Below are 16,338 nucleotides of genomic sequence, written 5' to 3'. Positions count from 1 at the left end.
CCCAGCCCACTGAAGCCACCTGTCTCTGCAGAGACCCCCGGGGATAGATGAGCATTGGGCCTGCGGCCCAGAGGAGGGGGACAGGAGTGAGCACTCACCATCAGTAGACAGGCAGGGAGAAGAGGTCTGAGGGGCTTCGGAGACATCCACTCCTGCTGGCTTGGGGGATGGGCCTGAGGCTTCTGGGCTGGGGTCCCGAGGAGAGGGTCCGGCGGGGTCTGGCGGGCAGTCCTTGGCAGCATCATTTCCGTCTGGTTGGGGCGGCTTTCCCTGCAAGGAGCCTGGAGCCTGCCGGCCATGGTGTTTCAGCCTGGTGCCTGAGGAGAGGAGGGTCTGGGTCCCGGTGGTCGCTCTCCTCACTTTCCAGGCCCGCAGTCCTTGAGCTCGAAGCAGCCCCCGCCGCCGCCCTGGTAGGAGCCTCTTCTTGAGGCTCCGGACCGCCCGGGCATATAGCATGGCCCGGACTGCACATTCTGCCGCCATCGGCTTCTGATCTGCTCCTGGCAAGGTCTGGCTCATCCGCTGCATTTCTGCCAGTTTCAGCTTATAATATTTATACTCCAGACTACTGTCATCAGATAAAAACCTATATAACAAAAAAGGAATAGCAGGACATTTGTGAATACACCAGCATGACCAAATTGTCACTGTAAATACACTTCTGCAAACCCTTTCTACTTGGTGGCCTCCCTGCTGTTGGAGAGGCTCTGCCCGGCTCCACCAAGGACCCAGAGCTGGGCCCTGGTCATCTGTCCTGCTCAGAGTGACCACAGGGTGACCAGGAGCTTTGACCGAACACTGGTCGATTCCTCCTCAATTTCTGTCATCAGCAGACATGAAGGAGCTCCCAGCTCCTGGTGGCCTCGCAATACAAACCAGTTACCCTGAAACCACGGAAGCGCTCTGCTGTCAGGGACAGGCAGGTGTTGCTCCTGGACATCACTTTCAGGAGATGACGCCCTTCAAATGGTGGACACTCAGCGACCTTTTAACTACATCATTAAGGCCAGTGTGCCACTGCTGTGAAATCACGTGCCAGAGTCATAATGAGAACAGTACAGAAAAGAGGAGTTTGAATTACACGTACTGACATAGAAAGAGATCTGTAATATAGCCCATGGAGAGCAAGCTAGAGAAGAAGAGCAACATTGATACGTACCATATGAAACTGCTCTGTGTACATAACATCCACGTATATTTGTTTTTTTCACAAAGTTTGAAAGAATATAAAGCAAACTTAAGGATTTGCTCAAGGAATGGGTTAGAAAGGGGAAGGTCACATTATTTACTTTGTTGACCATTTCATTAGCACTTTCTTTCATCTCTATTAACCCTTTCCTTGTAGTCTCTGGGCTTTTTGCACCATTTCTTTCTTGCTTCATGAGTTGAATGCTTACCTTCACTCTTTATTTCTGATACACACGCAAGGTCACACCTTTCCCCCAACCACTGTTATGGCTGCATTCTATATGCAATGCTCTCCCTGCTACTTCCTTCTGAAGAGTTTCTAATTCCAATTCTAATTCTCTTTCATACAAAAGTTATTTAGAAGCCTGTTTTATTTTGGCTGTTGCTGGTTTCAACTTTTATGCATTGCACGATGTGGCCCACGTGATTTTCCTTTCCTGGGATATTCTGTAATTTTCTCCACGACCTCATTCATAACAAGGTTTTTGTGAACGTTCAATCTCAGTTTGTGTTAAAGAACGAGTACTGTTTGGTGAGTATGGCAATATTTCATGCGGCTTTTGGACTGCTTGACGTTGAGTTCATATATTAGATGAGGTTCCCAACTACCAATAACAGAAACTGATTGGCTGTGAGGTGGCAGTGCACAGCAGGCCGCTGGCAGCACCGTGTGATGTGGCATGTCCCTGGTGGGCAGCTCCATATGAAGCTCCTGTTGATGCTCACTGCACAGTCAAGGTCTGGCTGGATATGAGGAAACAGCCTGTGTGCTGGCTCCTCTGCTGCCCTGGACACTCTGCTGGGCCAACAGCAGCATCCTGCAAGACTGCACCCTAACAAGCAAGGGTTCCCACATAAGGGAAGGTTGACCAACACGGAAGCTCCAGTTCTCAAGTCAAACGCAGCCCCTCATCCAGGGCAGAAAGTGGAGTCAGTGCCCAGGTGACCTGGATCCCCACAACGTAAGTCCCTTTCCCCTGGTCGGTTCTAATGCCAAGTGCAGTGTGAGGACATAAGTCACAAACCCATCTCCCCTAGTTCTAGTGGAGCATAACATCAAGAGCACAGAATACTCCTAAGCTAGCCTGCCAGGTTCAAATCCCAGTGTAGCCACTTATTAACCGTGAGATTTACTGAATCTTTCTGTGCCTCAGTTTCTCCATTTGTAAGATGAGACGGATGATAATAATAAGCTACTTCATCATGTTGCTGTGAGGCTTGAATTATACACTTTTCATTATAAGGAAAATGCTTTGAGGAATTCCCTGGTGGTCCAGTGGTTAGGACTCGGTGCTTTCACTTTTGGAACCCGGGTTCGATCCCTGGTTGGGGAGCTAAGAACCCACGAGACCTGCAGTGTGGTCATAAAAAAAAAATAAAATAAAATAAAAAAGAGCAACATAGGCTTATCATCTCTAGAGATACAGAAGTAACTGTTAAAAGTAGTTTAATGAACTAAAAGCGACTGTCTCCAAGGAGTAGGACTTCCCTGGCCGTCCAATGGTTAAGACTCTGCACTTCCACTGTAGGGGGCACGGGTTCAATCCCTGGTCAGGGAACTAAGATCCTGCATGCCGCATGGACACAGCCATGGTTTCTGCCATGGATATCATGGCAGAAACATTTTGCCTTTTGTGCTTACTTCAATTCATTTTTTTGGTAAATCACATACAAGTACTACTTTAACTTAAGAATTCAAATATACACACCAAAAACCTAAGTTTACTAGTTCTTTAACACTGTTTTTTTGCACACTCTTTCTTCTTACAGTCTCTGGGTAATTCTTTCTGAAGGAGGTCACAGGCGATCAAGTCTCTGAGTTCAGCTCCCTAATCTGTTCTTCATCCAGGTCAGTTCTATCAGCCGACCACTGAGATCATTTCAACAATCACATTTGTCAATTCCAAGATCCTTAATTGGTTCTTTTCCATAACAAGCAGTTCCTATTTCATGGATGCAATATGCTATTATTCACCAAAGACTATTAACTACACATATGTACTTGTAGACAATCTTCTTTTTCTTATAGTAACTGTCTTCTTAGGTGCCAGATCTGCTGAGTTGGGTGGTCTTCTTTCATGCTGCCAGCTTCCCTCAAATACTTGGTTTAGAGCTCAATGCTCATTTCTGATTTGCAACCCCCTCCCACCACCACACATACACCCAGCTCTGGCTATGCTTCCGTCCGCCACCCCTGGCTGTCAGTGATCATGAACCTGCTGGGTAGTGCGCAGTGGTCATGCGGCAGAGAGGCATGCTCCTAGTCCTCTCAGGGTCCCCCTTCCCTCCAGCCCAATCACCTCGGCAATCACCTGGAAATTGCCCCTGGGTCTTCCAAGTCTAGATGACATCTTGCCCAGAGGATTTGGTCTCTGCTTTCATCTGTCAATCTGAGGCTATCTAGCCTCCTTCCTTCAGTATGAGCACTGGTTGAGACCACAGAGCCAGAATGTGAATTTCAGCTCTGTCTTTTACTAGCTGTGCCTCCTTGAGGCAAGAGGTCTCTTTTGAGCCTCAAGTTTTCTGTCTGTAAAATCAGGATGACAACATATCTACCTCAAAAGGTTGTTTATGAGGGTTCGGCCAGCTAATGCTTAAAGCAGTAAAGTGCTTAGAACGGTACCAAGTGCACAGAAAGCAAAAGTATTTGCTAAATAAAAAGTATTCAATAAATGATACTGGGGCAATTAGGTTGCTGGGTTTCTTTTTTTTTTTTTTACCTTTTAAGTTACATGCCTATCTTATTCAACACATGAACATAATCTAGATGAATTCAAGAATTCTGTAAAGGATTTCCCTGGTGGCGCAGTGGTTAAGAATCCGCCTGCCAATGCAGGGAACATGGGTTCGAGCCCTGGTCCGGGAAGATCCCACATGCCGCAGAGCATCTAAGCCCGTGCGCCACAACTACTGAGCATGCACGCTAGAGCCCAGGAGCCCCAACTACTGAGCCCAAGCACTGCAACTACTGAAGCCTGTGAGCTTTGGGGCCTGCATGCTGCAACTACTGAAGCCCACGCACCTAGAGCCCGTGCTCTGCAACAAGAGAAGCCACCGCAATGAGAAGACCGCACACCACAACAAAGAGTAGCTCTGCTCGCCACAACTAGAGAAAGACCGAGTGCAGCAACACAGACCCAGTGCAGCCAAAAAAAAAAAAAACGAATTCTGTAAAAATAAAACCATAACAAGTTCCAACTCTTCTCCTGAAAAATCATGCTGGTTAGGACCAAAGCCCTGGTGCCATTACACAGAAATTTACACCTTTCAAGCATCTCTAGCAATTACAACAGCAAGAATAGAGAGTTTGGTATGAATACAACATTGACTATACCAGACCTAAACAGACCACTCAAAAAAGAGGAACTACAACCAGAAGTCCTATGAGTAAACACATTATCTCTTTAATTAACAAAGGAATATAAGGTAAAACATCACACTATGAAATTATCTTAAGTCAAAACACTCATGTGAGGGCATGGCACATGTACAGAGTGGCAGTGAGGGTGTCAATCACGGAAAATAACCTGATGATAAAGATCAGTGGTCTCCACCAGGGACAACTCTGTCCCCCAGGGGACACTGAGCAATGTCTGAAGGTATTTTTGGCTGGGATGGAGGTTTCTACTGGCATCTAGTGAGTGGAGGCCAAGGATGCCCAGGACAGTCCCCCCGCAGAGAATTATCCAGCCTCAAACATCAATAATGCTGCAGTTGAGAAACACTGACACAGATCAAAAGCCTCTGAAATGAGCTTTCCTTTTAAACTAGCAATTTCACTCCCAGATATTACCGTAATAAACTGCCAGAAATGTAGACATAAATAAAAGCAAAACAACATTCATCATAACTTTATTAGAATCTAAGAATCCACCAATGGGCAATGGTTGAGTGTAGTATACTGTGTACGAAGGAATAGTATGCGTTCATTGATAATAAGGACAATTATGTTAAGTTTAAAACACAGGACACAACTACAGAGCACACACTGTGGGGGAAAAGTGGGAGAGCTCTGAGTAACACCATCTTTGCCTTTTTACTTTTCTCTATTTTTACAAAGGGCATATGCCACTGTGATCATTTTTTAAAAAGTTAACAAAGTATAAAACCTTTCCACTTCCAGCAATCTAATCTAGAGATAATCCTAAACACACACAAAAATGTGACGCATTGGGCTTCCCTGGTGGTGCAGTGGTTGAGAATCCGCCTGCCAATGCAGGGGACACGGGTTCGAGCCCTGGTCTGGGAAGATCCCACATGCCGCGGAGCAACTAGGCCCGTGAGCCACAACTACTGAGCCTGCGCGTCTGGAGCCTGTGCTCCGCAACAAGAGAGGCCGCGATAGTGAGAGGCCCGCGCACCGCGATGAAGAGTGGCCCCCACTTGCCGCAACTAGAGAAAGCCCTTGCACAGAAATGAAGACCCAACACAGCCAAAAATAAATAAAAATAAATAAATAAATAAAAGATTACTATAAAAAAAAATTATAAAAAAAAAAATGTGACGCATTAAGCTATTCACAGAAAAAATTAAAAATAGTGTACAATCAAAAACATTCTAAAAATCCAACAAGAGAGGAATGGCTAGATAAACTGATCACCTACTCTGCGGACCGGTAAACACAGCCATCTGAAATGTTTACAAAAAGTAGGGAATACGAGCATTTTCCTGTGTTATCTAAAAGGAGTAGGGTATACCACAGCATAATCATAACTGTGTTAAAAACCAAACAGCTCACAATGAGCAGAAAGACTGGAAGCAAATACCCAAAAATGCCAGTGAATGCCAGTAAGCACACAGGTGGCTTTGCCCAATTTTCTGTTCTTCTTTACCTTCTCTAATAAGCAAATACTGTATTTATGGTGAAAACCTTAATTTTAAAAAGTTTTATTCAAGTGAAGAGGCAATAAGGCAAAAGGAAAAGACAGTTCAACAAACAGTAGCAATAAATCACAAACAACTGCTGTGATATATTCCTTATCTTACACTCACTCTTTGCATACACCTCTCACCTCATCCTCAAACCAGAACAGCAGGGACAAAGTGCTCCATGTCCAGATGAGAGAAGGCCACATGGCAGGTAAGTAGCAGGCTGGAGCTTGAACCCACATGAACCTGACCCACCCTCATGCTCTTCCCACTGACTACACCACAGCGCAAAATAAGCATCTCACCCTCTTCTCTGGACATCATCAGAGCAACAAAAACATTGCCATGTACTTTACGGGAGGAATTCTGAAGAGCAACATCTAAAGACCTACCAGTAAGCAGGGTCCTCCTTGAGAAGAGCTCTTTCTTTGGGAGACAGGCTGCCTCCAACAACACGTGTGACCAGCTGGTCAATGGTGTCCACCACCTTGTGGTCTGCTCGCTGGGGGACCTCTGGAACACACAGAAGGGCTTTTCTGAGAAACACACTGGACTACATGGGGCCTGGGAAGACCAGGACAGAATTGAAGGCTTAGGATGGAGCCTAAGCAGGCACCTGGAACTGAAATCCTCGTTCACGACAGACCAGCATTGAAAAGAGGAAAGGGGCCTGTTATTCTCGAAACCAATATGCAAAATATCCTCTCAAAAGCTATAACAGCATAATCGCTAGGAGAGAAATAGTCACAAACTTACGATGACTGTACAGAGCAATATATATACATATTCTATAGGAGAAAATGGTGTGTAGCAACTCCATACCACTTTTTGCATACATCTTAACTTGAATGTTCACAATATTAAGGGGAGAACAAAAGACATAAAATGTATCTAGGTATAAAATATGTAAAAAGTATATCTAAACTGTGAGTTGCAATATGAAAAAAAGGAAAAGAGATACATAAATACAGACACACAGAAAAAAATTAGAAGGAAATATACCAGAAAGTTAACAGAGGTTATCTATGGGTGGTAGATTTATCAGGGATTTCACTTTTTGTGTTTGCTTTATCTATAAAAGTTAAACACACATGTGTTTTGTAATCATAAAACATATACATAAATTTACAAAGAAAAATTTCCCAATTAAAAAAGTCAGTAGTTCCAAGGTAGGTGTTCACAGAAAATATCTGCTGAATGTATGAAAAGAAAACATTTCTTAAAGTGTGAATTTCCTCCAATGACTTGTAATTTACAATGCCACCAGCAACACAGAAGAGCATTATGTCCTTAAACACTAAGATTGTTTAGTTTTCTGATATTTGCTAGTTTTAATAGCACAGATGGTCTATTTTTTCATTCATTCAATAAAAATCACCCCTGAACTGGAGAGGTTTTCCAGTTTGTTCTGTGGAATGGTATTTTAAACATCAATGTGAGTTCTTAACACAGGATGAGTCAATCCTTCAATTGTCATGTCATTTCCCCTCTGAAATTACTTTCCCTTTTTTTGTTGTTGGCTCTTACTTTATAGAACTGCTAGTTTTATATGATTTTAGAAAAGAATAAGAGATTCAAAGTCAGAAGCTTTCAAAGACAATGAAATTTGTGCATCACTGCAACCATCTCTAGAGAAGATGACCATAGTAAGGGCCAGAAAGTGGGTCCTACTTTTGGCCCAGCAATCATTCTGTGAATATCTCCTTTAAGGGAGGATTCAAAAACATTTTTAACGAAAATAATAGCAATAATAAATGCAACCAAAGATGTCATCCCAGCATTTCTAACAGTACTGAAGTAATGGCAGGGCAGCGCCCCATAAGACGTGGGCGCTGGTGCTGTCTACCTGCTGACCGGAAAAGGAGCCAATGCTTTGCAGATGCCAATCTCATGGGAACTGAGCTCTGCTCAGCCTCAGAAGCCTCTAGTAAAAGGCACTATGAGTCCAACATCAAGGGAGAGGTGAGGTAAATTTACATTTAGTCATGATGCTGCAAATGCCGCAGAAACACAGAAAAGAGCCTTTGATAATCCTGTGAAAGAGCAGATTGTAGTGTTTTCAGTACAGCAAGACTGCAGCTACAGGCATGCCTGCATAGCAGCACAACCAGGGGACGGTGGCAGGCAACTTTAAGTTATGGGGGACTTTTTTGTCCTTCTTACGGTTCTTCAGTATTGTTGTTATACTGACTTTCCACCCCACTACTTTGGGGGATGTGGGGAGGAGAGGTCCTGCTTCGGCCCTGAGCCCACTACTGGAAGGCTCTCTCTCTGGGAGTAGGTGTGCCCGCCCATCCATGGAGCGACCTACCCAGTGCCTGTTGCAGTCAGGGCTCCACGAGGGTGGAGAGGATTGAAGAGACTCAGGGACAAATGAGACTTCCCAACTTGGCTGGGGCAATGGAAGCTGAAAACTGTATCAGAGGGAAAGGGGACTTCCTAAATAGCCACATGGCCACTATGTGTGCTCATGACCTCTGGGATGTCTGGGTTGTGAGAACGTCCATCCTGAGAGCAAAGGGGCAGGGACAAGGGACCCCAAACAGCCAGTCATTTCTATTTCTATTACCTTCTTCTAGGTCTTTCCCCTCCCCAGTAAGCCAACTCGTTAACTGCAGGTTACCAGGTATACCTAAGTGATCTCTCAACCTTTAGCCAGTCTAGAAAAGCGAGCAGGTGAAAAGGTGCCTCCACCACGCATCCCTCAAAACAGCTCAAACATGGCCTTCCCGACTCCCCAGGCTGAGCTGAGCTGGGGCCTCTCCTATAGCCCCCTTAATCCCAGCAAAGGAGGGGCTGGGTTTTGTGATTTCTTTCCCTTAGAAGCCTGGGAAATTCTTAAGAGACTGTGCCCAGCATTTACTCTCCCTTCTAGTAATAAGTTGGCGGGGGCGGAGGTAGAGAAGGGGTGCTGTTGGAACAAGGCTTCTTAAAACTTGGCTGCAAGATGACACAAACACCCCAGAAAGTGCAACATTGTGTACAAACATATATGCATTTTTCCTGGCAAGGGCCACAGCTTTTCATCAGATTCCCAAAGGAGTCCGTGACCCAGAAAGTCTAAGGACTTCTGTAACAGACAGACGATTCCTAAGGCATGCTTACATGCTTACAGAATGAATGGCAGGCATGTATACTGGTCATTGTGAGTTTACTACTAAAATTCTGATTTGTTTCCAACTGGCTAAAGGAGTTTTATGTACAAATATCAAAGAGAATGAGAGACATTACAAGAAAACATGAAAAGCAAGCAAATCGCAACAAATAGAAACTTTTGCTGCTTTCCTTACCATCACTCAGACCACTCAGAGCCTTAGCCTGAATTTCAGGTTTGGTAGGAGGAACCGTTTTCTCCTGATCTCGGGTTGGCTCGGGTTCGGCTTTCTTGACCTGGAGTGGACACCCACTGCTGACCAGCCAGGCCTTCAGGTGATCGATGTACTCTCTCCCAAACAGAGTAGAGTCCTCGAAGTTTGGAAATGCGGCAGGTGAGGGAGCTATATCTTGGAGGCCAACAGCTTCTAAGATTTTCTCTTGCCGGAAAGAAGAGGCCAAGGAGAACGTCTGTCCCAAAAGAGCTAGAGACTTCCGGCAGAGAGAATTGGTGGTCTCCAGGGCAATAGCCAAGTCCAGGGGGTTACTGAGGGTCTTCATCTTGACACTCAGCTCGTAGGCATTGCAGGCCATGAGCAGGGGTGTGACACTCTTCAGCAGCCGGTCTTGTAGCCTCATTATGTATTTATCAAAGGGCTTTATGATTTCAAAAAAGCAATTTTTGGTCTTCACAGCACCTTTGTCTAAAAGCATGTTTAAAAACTCGTTATCAACTCTGGGTGTTTTCAAAGCAGAGTGCTTTAAAAATTTGATAGTAAAAAAGCAAAAATCTCTGTGCTCTGGTTTTAAGGAGCATTTGAATGAGGCGAGCATTTTAGCACAGGTTTCGGTTTCAAGTTCAAAGAGAGTCTGGAAAAGCTGGGAAAATTTAACATCATCTTTTATGGTGTGGAATCCTGCCCATTTGATTATTTCTATCCCAAACCTTGAAAAAACATCAGACTTATCTATCAGGTCGAAGCTCATCTTTCTTCTGGGGAGCCGAATATCCTTCAGATTAAGCCCCAAAGGGATTTTCTGAGTGGGAAATTGGACATCTTCCGTCCCTGGGTTTGTCCCCAGGGTCAGATCAGGACTTGGGGTGGTTTTCTGAATTTGGTTAGTGCCCTGAGTTTTGGGAGTGATACAACTTATAGTGGGTACCTTTTTTGTGCTCACATTTCTCAGCATGACAAGTTTCCCGACCCCCCCTTTAGGCGTGAGCAGGCCTTGAGTCTCCCCCTTTCCTAGGAGGGCACCCTCCTGGTCAACGATGTTTAGACCTCGGCCTCTGCCCTGGACTTGGCTGCTGCCCCGGAGCACAGTGTCTGCCTCTCCTGGACGGTCCACGTCGTAATCCCGACTCTCTTTCTCCAAACACTCTTTCTCAATCAGCCTGGAGGAGCCAAAGTCCCCCAGTAATGCAGAAGGACCAAAACTATACTCCTGTGACCAGGAGGATTCTTGAGAAACTGAATGGCCAAAGTCTTGTTCCCAAGAGCCACGGAGTGCAAATTTCCAGTCCTGAGACCGGAAATGTCCCAATTTCCGGTGGCCGAAGACCTGGTCTCGGGAGTCAGGGTGGGAAAATTCCAGGTCCCGACCACATTCTTTGCGAAAGTAGCTGTCGTCACTTACAGAAGGGTTGCTTGATCTGAAGGAAGGTCCTGGAAATATATCACCTCTCAGGCCTTCTCTCCCAGTGTCTCGAGGATGAGCTACAGATCCGCCCAGAGTGTATCTGCTGTTGCTATGAATGTCATCATACATATCTGCTCTGGCTCTTGGGACTGTCCTTAGAAGATCTGAAATAAACAATCCAAAAAGAAACACAAAGGTACTTTAGACCACAGGTTGCAAATGGATGATCCACAAACCACCAGCCAGCAGGGGTGCTTTATCAGTCAGGGTGCATTTTAGAAGCTCATATTTGTTGCCAACATTGAAAACGTGTGTGGTTTCACTTAAAAATAGATTTACTACTTATAAAAACAGAAGACCTCCAAGTACTGGGCCTGCATTTGCCCTTACGACAGTCCATCGAGGCTGGGCAGCAGTGCCTCTCACTCATTCAGATCTCCTGCCCTGGCTCTGTTTTACAAGCCCTCTTTTAGATTCAGGGAAGGGTATTTGGTCCCCAAATAACCTGGGCTTCTTTACTGCTACCAGAACACATGTGTATTTCTACTTCTATCACACAGCAGATGGGTTTTCTAGAGGATGCCTGCTTCTCCTGCTTCCTATGAGGAACTCTTGGCCCACAGTGCCACTGAGGCAGGAGCCATATCTGACACTGCACCCACCACAGCTGGCTGGGCCTTGGCTGAGCATCTGACCCAAAGTTGGCTGACAGGCTCCCTCAGAAAGGTCCGTTAGGCCAACCAATACCTGAAAAAACAGAGACTGAAGCAGATAGGAGGGAAGGCAGAAGCTAAACAAGCCACAGCAACAGAGGCCACAATGGAAACTAAACACTGTGTACTTTTGTCCTCCTCTGTGGAGAAATGAGAAAAATAGGAAACTATGTTTGCATTTGCTCATTTGTGCATAAAGAAACTGTAAGGGAAATTCCCTGGCGGTGTAGTGGTTAGGACTCCACGCTTTCACTGCTGAGGACCTAGGTTTAAGCCCTGGTGGGGAACTAATATCCCATAAGAAGCGTGGCGTGGCCAAAAAAAGAAAAAAAAGACGAAACTGTAAGAAGCAAGCAACAGAAGTGAACTATGGGCATATGGGAACAGTGGGCCTCAGGGAGACTGCACAGAGTGCCTTTCTTTCTTTCTAGCTTTTGAATCAGAATCTATTACCTAGTCAAAAAGTCAAATGTAAGAAAAGGGAGAGAGAGATGCCAGGAAGTAGTGATGGGCCAAGAGGGCACAGGAAGCCAGAGCTTTGTATAAATCCAAGTTTATTTGTCCAACCAGTACTTTCTAAGCACCTACTGCATGTTGGCACTGTTATAGGCCCTGAAGTTACAACAGGGAAAGGAGATAGCAAAGACCCCACTTTCCTGGACCTGTCAGTTGAGGGAGCCAAACACAAAAAGTCCTTGAGGTGTAAGGAAGTGCCAATAAGAAATAAACAGGCAGGAAGGTGAGGAGGGAAGTACATTTTTAGACAGGCTGGTCAAGGTGGGCAGCTCTGAAACAATGTGTCTGAGTAGCAGAGACCTGCTGTGGGGGTCCGAACGGGCAGTTATGGGGAAAGCCTACCAGGCAGAGGGAGTGTGAGGACAAAGCCCTGAGGTAAGACGAGGAGGGGACAAATGTGGCCAGAATGGAACAGAGGGAAGGAGGGACAAAGTGGTAAGAAGGCAGAACCTAAACTCTGCTGCACACTGAAGTCCCTGGGGCATCCTGACTTAATTAACTAGAATGAGGCGTGACCTGGTCATTAGGGTTTTTAAAAAGCCCCTAAATGATTCTAATGTGCAGCAAAATTAGGGAACTATTATGACAGGAGATGCAAACAGAACGGGGTGGGTACCAGATCAAGCCAGGCCCTTGACGGGACTCTGGGGTTTACTATGAATGAGACAGAAAGCCATGGGGGTGGAGGGTGAGGGAGGGTTGGAGCAGAGGGACGACCTCACTGGCTGCTGTGTGGGGAATAGACCACAAGGGACAAGAGTGGATGTGGATGTTCCAGCAAGGAGTCCATCAAGAGAATCCAGACAGTGATGGTTACTGATGGCCTGGTGAGGGTGGCAGCACTAGAGGTAGAGCAGTGGCTGGATTCTACACAACAGGATCTTCCAATGACTTGGTTTACAAGGCATTGGAAAAGTGCAGAGTAGAGCACACGCACAGAGAAAGGCTGACCGATGGACCATGCAGCTCTGTGACAAAGAGATGGTTCCAGAACCATCTAGCACCCTACTGGGTTCACATCTAGCACCCCACTGGGTTCTCCCCTGCCCCCAACCTTTCCTGAGGGAACTTAAGATATGTAATAGTGTTTGAGTCTCTAGATAAAGATAAACCAAGATTCAAATACCCATATATATACACACACGTTTATATATATACACATGTATACGCACTTACATATACACACATATATGTATATATATATATAAAAACACATTAAGTATTCAGGATCCACATATGGCTAAAAGAATTAAAAGATGCACAAAACACCACAGATATGGTTACTTCTGAGGGGTAAGGAAACAGCAAAGAGGCTTTTTACATCCTATTCTTAACTACTTAATTCTTCCAATCTTTTGTAACAGGAATGGTTTTATCTGCTACTCATTTTTGAAAACTCAGAATCTGGAGACAGCCTCTAAGCCTCAGTTTCTCCAGGTCCAAAGCACATAATAACAGTTATCCCTACCCCAAGTACTTAGGCTCATCCAGCCAACACTGAGGAAGCCTCCTCTACACCTCGGCTGGCTCAAGGGCTGGTGCAGCAGCAAACAGCACAGGCCCAAAGGAGGCCTGGAGGAGGCCAGCGCATGGCAGAGGAGCAAGTTCACAGTGCAAAATCAATCTCCAGGCCTACTAGAGCCTCCTGGGGGAAGGCACCTGTGAGCTGGGTCGTAGTGCCTGAGGGAATTAACCATGCAGAGCTGGGATGAGGGAGTCAAAACACAGAGAGGCAAACAGTATGACTGAAACAACAGGCCCAAAGCAGGGGATGAGGGCTAGGAGCCTCGTGTGCTGTGAAGGACCTCCAAGTTGTCCTGCAATCTGTGTGGGCACCATTTTTAATTCTGCTGGCATGATGTTTCAAAACTTTGCAAAAGGAATGTTTTCAGGCAGGGCCTATGTTCAGCAGCGCCACAGGACCCCCAGGCCCTCCTGTCTCGCACATACCAGTCACCTGTCTGCTCCTGCACTTGTCTGAGGATGTAAACCCAAAACGGGGAGCCCCAAGAGTCCAAGCAGGGCCTTGGCCCAGCAAGGTTGGCATTAAGAGATCTGTGGGGAAAGCAGATTTGAGGAAATGAAGCCAGAAGCTGAAAGACCTTTCAGGAGATTATTGCAATAATCCAGGTAAGAAATGATAAGAGCTCAAACCTGGGTAGCGATGGTGGGGACGGAGCCAGGAGGTTTATTTAAGAACCCTTCTTTAGGTGGGGCAAGGTGCCCAGGGAGAAGAACCTCGAGATAATGACAACACCTCCTTCTACATAATGATGTGACGTGACAGGTGGACCAAGAGAAAATTTTCTCTCCCCCTAACAAATAAGAAGGTAGGATCTGAAGAGTTGCAGGTCGGGTCTTGTCCCAACCCTAAACACACGCTCCATCCCCCCCAAAAAAACAGGCACTTTAATTTACCTTGAGCTTTAAACTGAAGAGCTTCGCCTACAGCCTCACCACTGGGGTCCATATGATATCGGTTAGCCTTTTCCTGCAATACAGCATCAAAAGTCTCCTGCGCAATTCTCCTTGCTGCCATGTTTCTCTGACCTGTAGTGAGAAGGGGGAAACGAAAGACACTAAGAATGACAACTAATGCTCACAGAGCCTGATCTGTTTCACCTAATCCTCAAAGTAAGGAGGCAGTAATCCATAATCTGGCATGGTACTTCAGAGGGAGGCTGGATTATTTTAAGGGGAGCTCTGCCCTCATGAATCTCATAGATGTGTACTGGCTGAGAAGGAGTTAAGACAAGCATGTTGATCTTGGACAATTTATTTTGCATCTCTGAGCCCATTTTCCCAGAGTCCCTTAAAAGAAGCTCTATAAAAGCAGTCCTACCTCTGGGGTTGCTGAAGGACTACATGAAGCAACACACATAACTGAACACAACAATGTAGGGCAGTAGGAGCATAACCCTTGCAAATGGTGGTTAGGAAAGATGTGATCTTTCCCATTTCTATTTTCCTATTTTCACAGACATGGCGAAGAGGCTCTGAGAGCTAACTTCCCCTCTGAGAGAGGTGTCTCAACGAGTGAGTGGACAAATCCCTAACCAGTGAGGATGACCTACTGACAGAGCTTATTCTGTGCCAGGTCCTGTTGCAGGGGAGGGACTCCCACAATCCCGTTTACTTCTTGCAAGAACCCAATAAAAAAGTGGGTCCTATTATGAATGAAATTACACAAAAATGCAAAAGGGAGATTCAGGCTAAGTGACCCACCCAAGGTCAGCCAGCCCAGACTGAAACCTGGCAAACAGGGCACTGGAAGTGGGGACAAAGCCCTGAAGACTTAGTAGAAAAAGACTGAGAAGCAACACTGAGCAATCCAGTGGCAGTGTCCTTACCCACCAAGATATCCCTTCCATCTTGAAACCTCCAGCCTCAAAACCCAAGTCTGCCCCTGCCTTATAGTCATTTCTTATAACCATCACCCCCTTTCCCTATCCTTCAGCCCTTTTCCCGGGGCCCCCTTGTTCTCTACTACCGAAGGGCAGGGTCTCCTGGCCAAGTGGCCCGGGATCAATTCAAGTGACCTAACCTTTCCGTGCCTCCGCTTCCCCATCTATGGAATGGGCAGCTCATGATGGGGGTTGCTGTGGGCATGGAACCAGTTAAAAAATGGCAAAGAGCCGGATTCAGCGCCCCGCCGCCGTTATCGCCCCACCAGAGGGGTCGCTCCCGGCTCAGGTTGAATGAATGAACGACCGAACGAATGAACCCCTTCGGGCGCGGCCTGCCTCCTATCGGCCTCCGAGGACGAAGAAAAGGGGGCGTCGGGCCCGGCAGGCCGCAGACAGCCCCCCAGGCCGACCCGGCCGCAACGCGGCCGCCGCGCAGCCAAGGGCCGAGCCCGCTGCGCCATCGTGGAGACCCGGGATTCCCGGGGTGCAGCCCAAAGCCCCCACCCCGGGGCCCATACGTCGACGACGCCCTGGCCCGGGCCTCACCCCGAGCCCACCGCGCGCAGAGCCGCCCCTGCCGCCGCCTCAGGTTCCTCACCCGCCGCCACCACCGCGCGAGGCGGGGACATGCAAATGAGCCAACGGTCTCCGCACCGCCGCGCCGCGCAGGCGCAGGCCGCCGCCGAGCCTTGATGCACAGGCGCAGGCAGCCGCCGCCAAACTCTCTTGCGCAGGCGCACTGCCCCGTCTTCAGGGCGGACACTCCTGAGGCAAAAAAATTTCTCTGCCTGGAGCGGCGGCAACGGGAACCGCCCGAAAAAGGAGACAAAGACGCCGCCGTCGCACACCTGTTGGCTCCCTCGGCTTTACCTGCACTCACGGTCACCCTTGGTCACCCCGGGAGCGGTTCA

General features: G+C 46.9%; 1 protein-coding gene across 8 annotated transcripts in view; it reads right to left on the bottom strand.

Moving 5' to 3' along the window:
• Positions 1 to 16,197, bottom strand: part of SUGP2 (SURP and G-patch domain containing 2) — a 30,783-nt gene extending 14,586 nt beyond the window's left edge. For 6 of the 8 annotated variants that reach the window (XR_011073213.1, XR_011073212.1, XR_011073211.1 and 3 more), the window contains exons 1-5: positions 16,026 to 16,197; positions 14,439 to 14,570; positions 9,348 to 10,955; positions 6,450 to 6,570; positions 99 to 586 (exon numbers count right to left, since the gene is read on the bottom strand). Coding sequence is in view for 5 of the 8 variants with exons in the window: in XM_068536671.1 (XP_068392772.1) it covers positions 99 to 586; positions 6,450 to 6,570; positions 9,348 to 10,955; positions 14,439 to 14,570; positions 16,026 to 16,056 (2,380 nt within the window). In the remaining 3 variants the exon portion in view is untranslated. Of the gene's footprint in view, positions 1 to 98; positions 587 to 6,449; positions 6,571 to 9,347; positions 10,956 to 14,438; positions 14,571 to 15,564; positions 15,601 to 15,973 lie in introns of those variants that run through there. The other 2 variants (XM_068536674.1, XM_068536675.1) reach the window with 2 other exon arrangements.
• Between the last annotated feature and the right edge of the window lie 141 nt (positions 16,198 to 16,338).

This window comes from Eschrichtius robustus, chromosome 2, assembly GCF_028021215.1.
Source record: "Eschrichtius robustus isolate mEscRob2 chromosome 2, mEscRob2.pri, whole genome shotgun sequence".
NCBI lineage: Eukaryota > Metazoa > Chordata > Mammalia > Artiodactyla > Eschrichtiidae > Eschrichtius > Eschrichtius robustus.
Note: the sequence above shows the minus strand (reverse complement) of the source record. Positions and strands in the feature narration are given on the sequence as shown.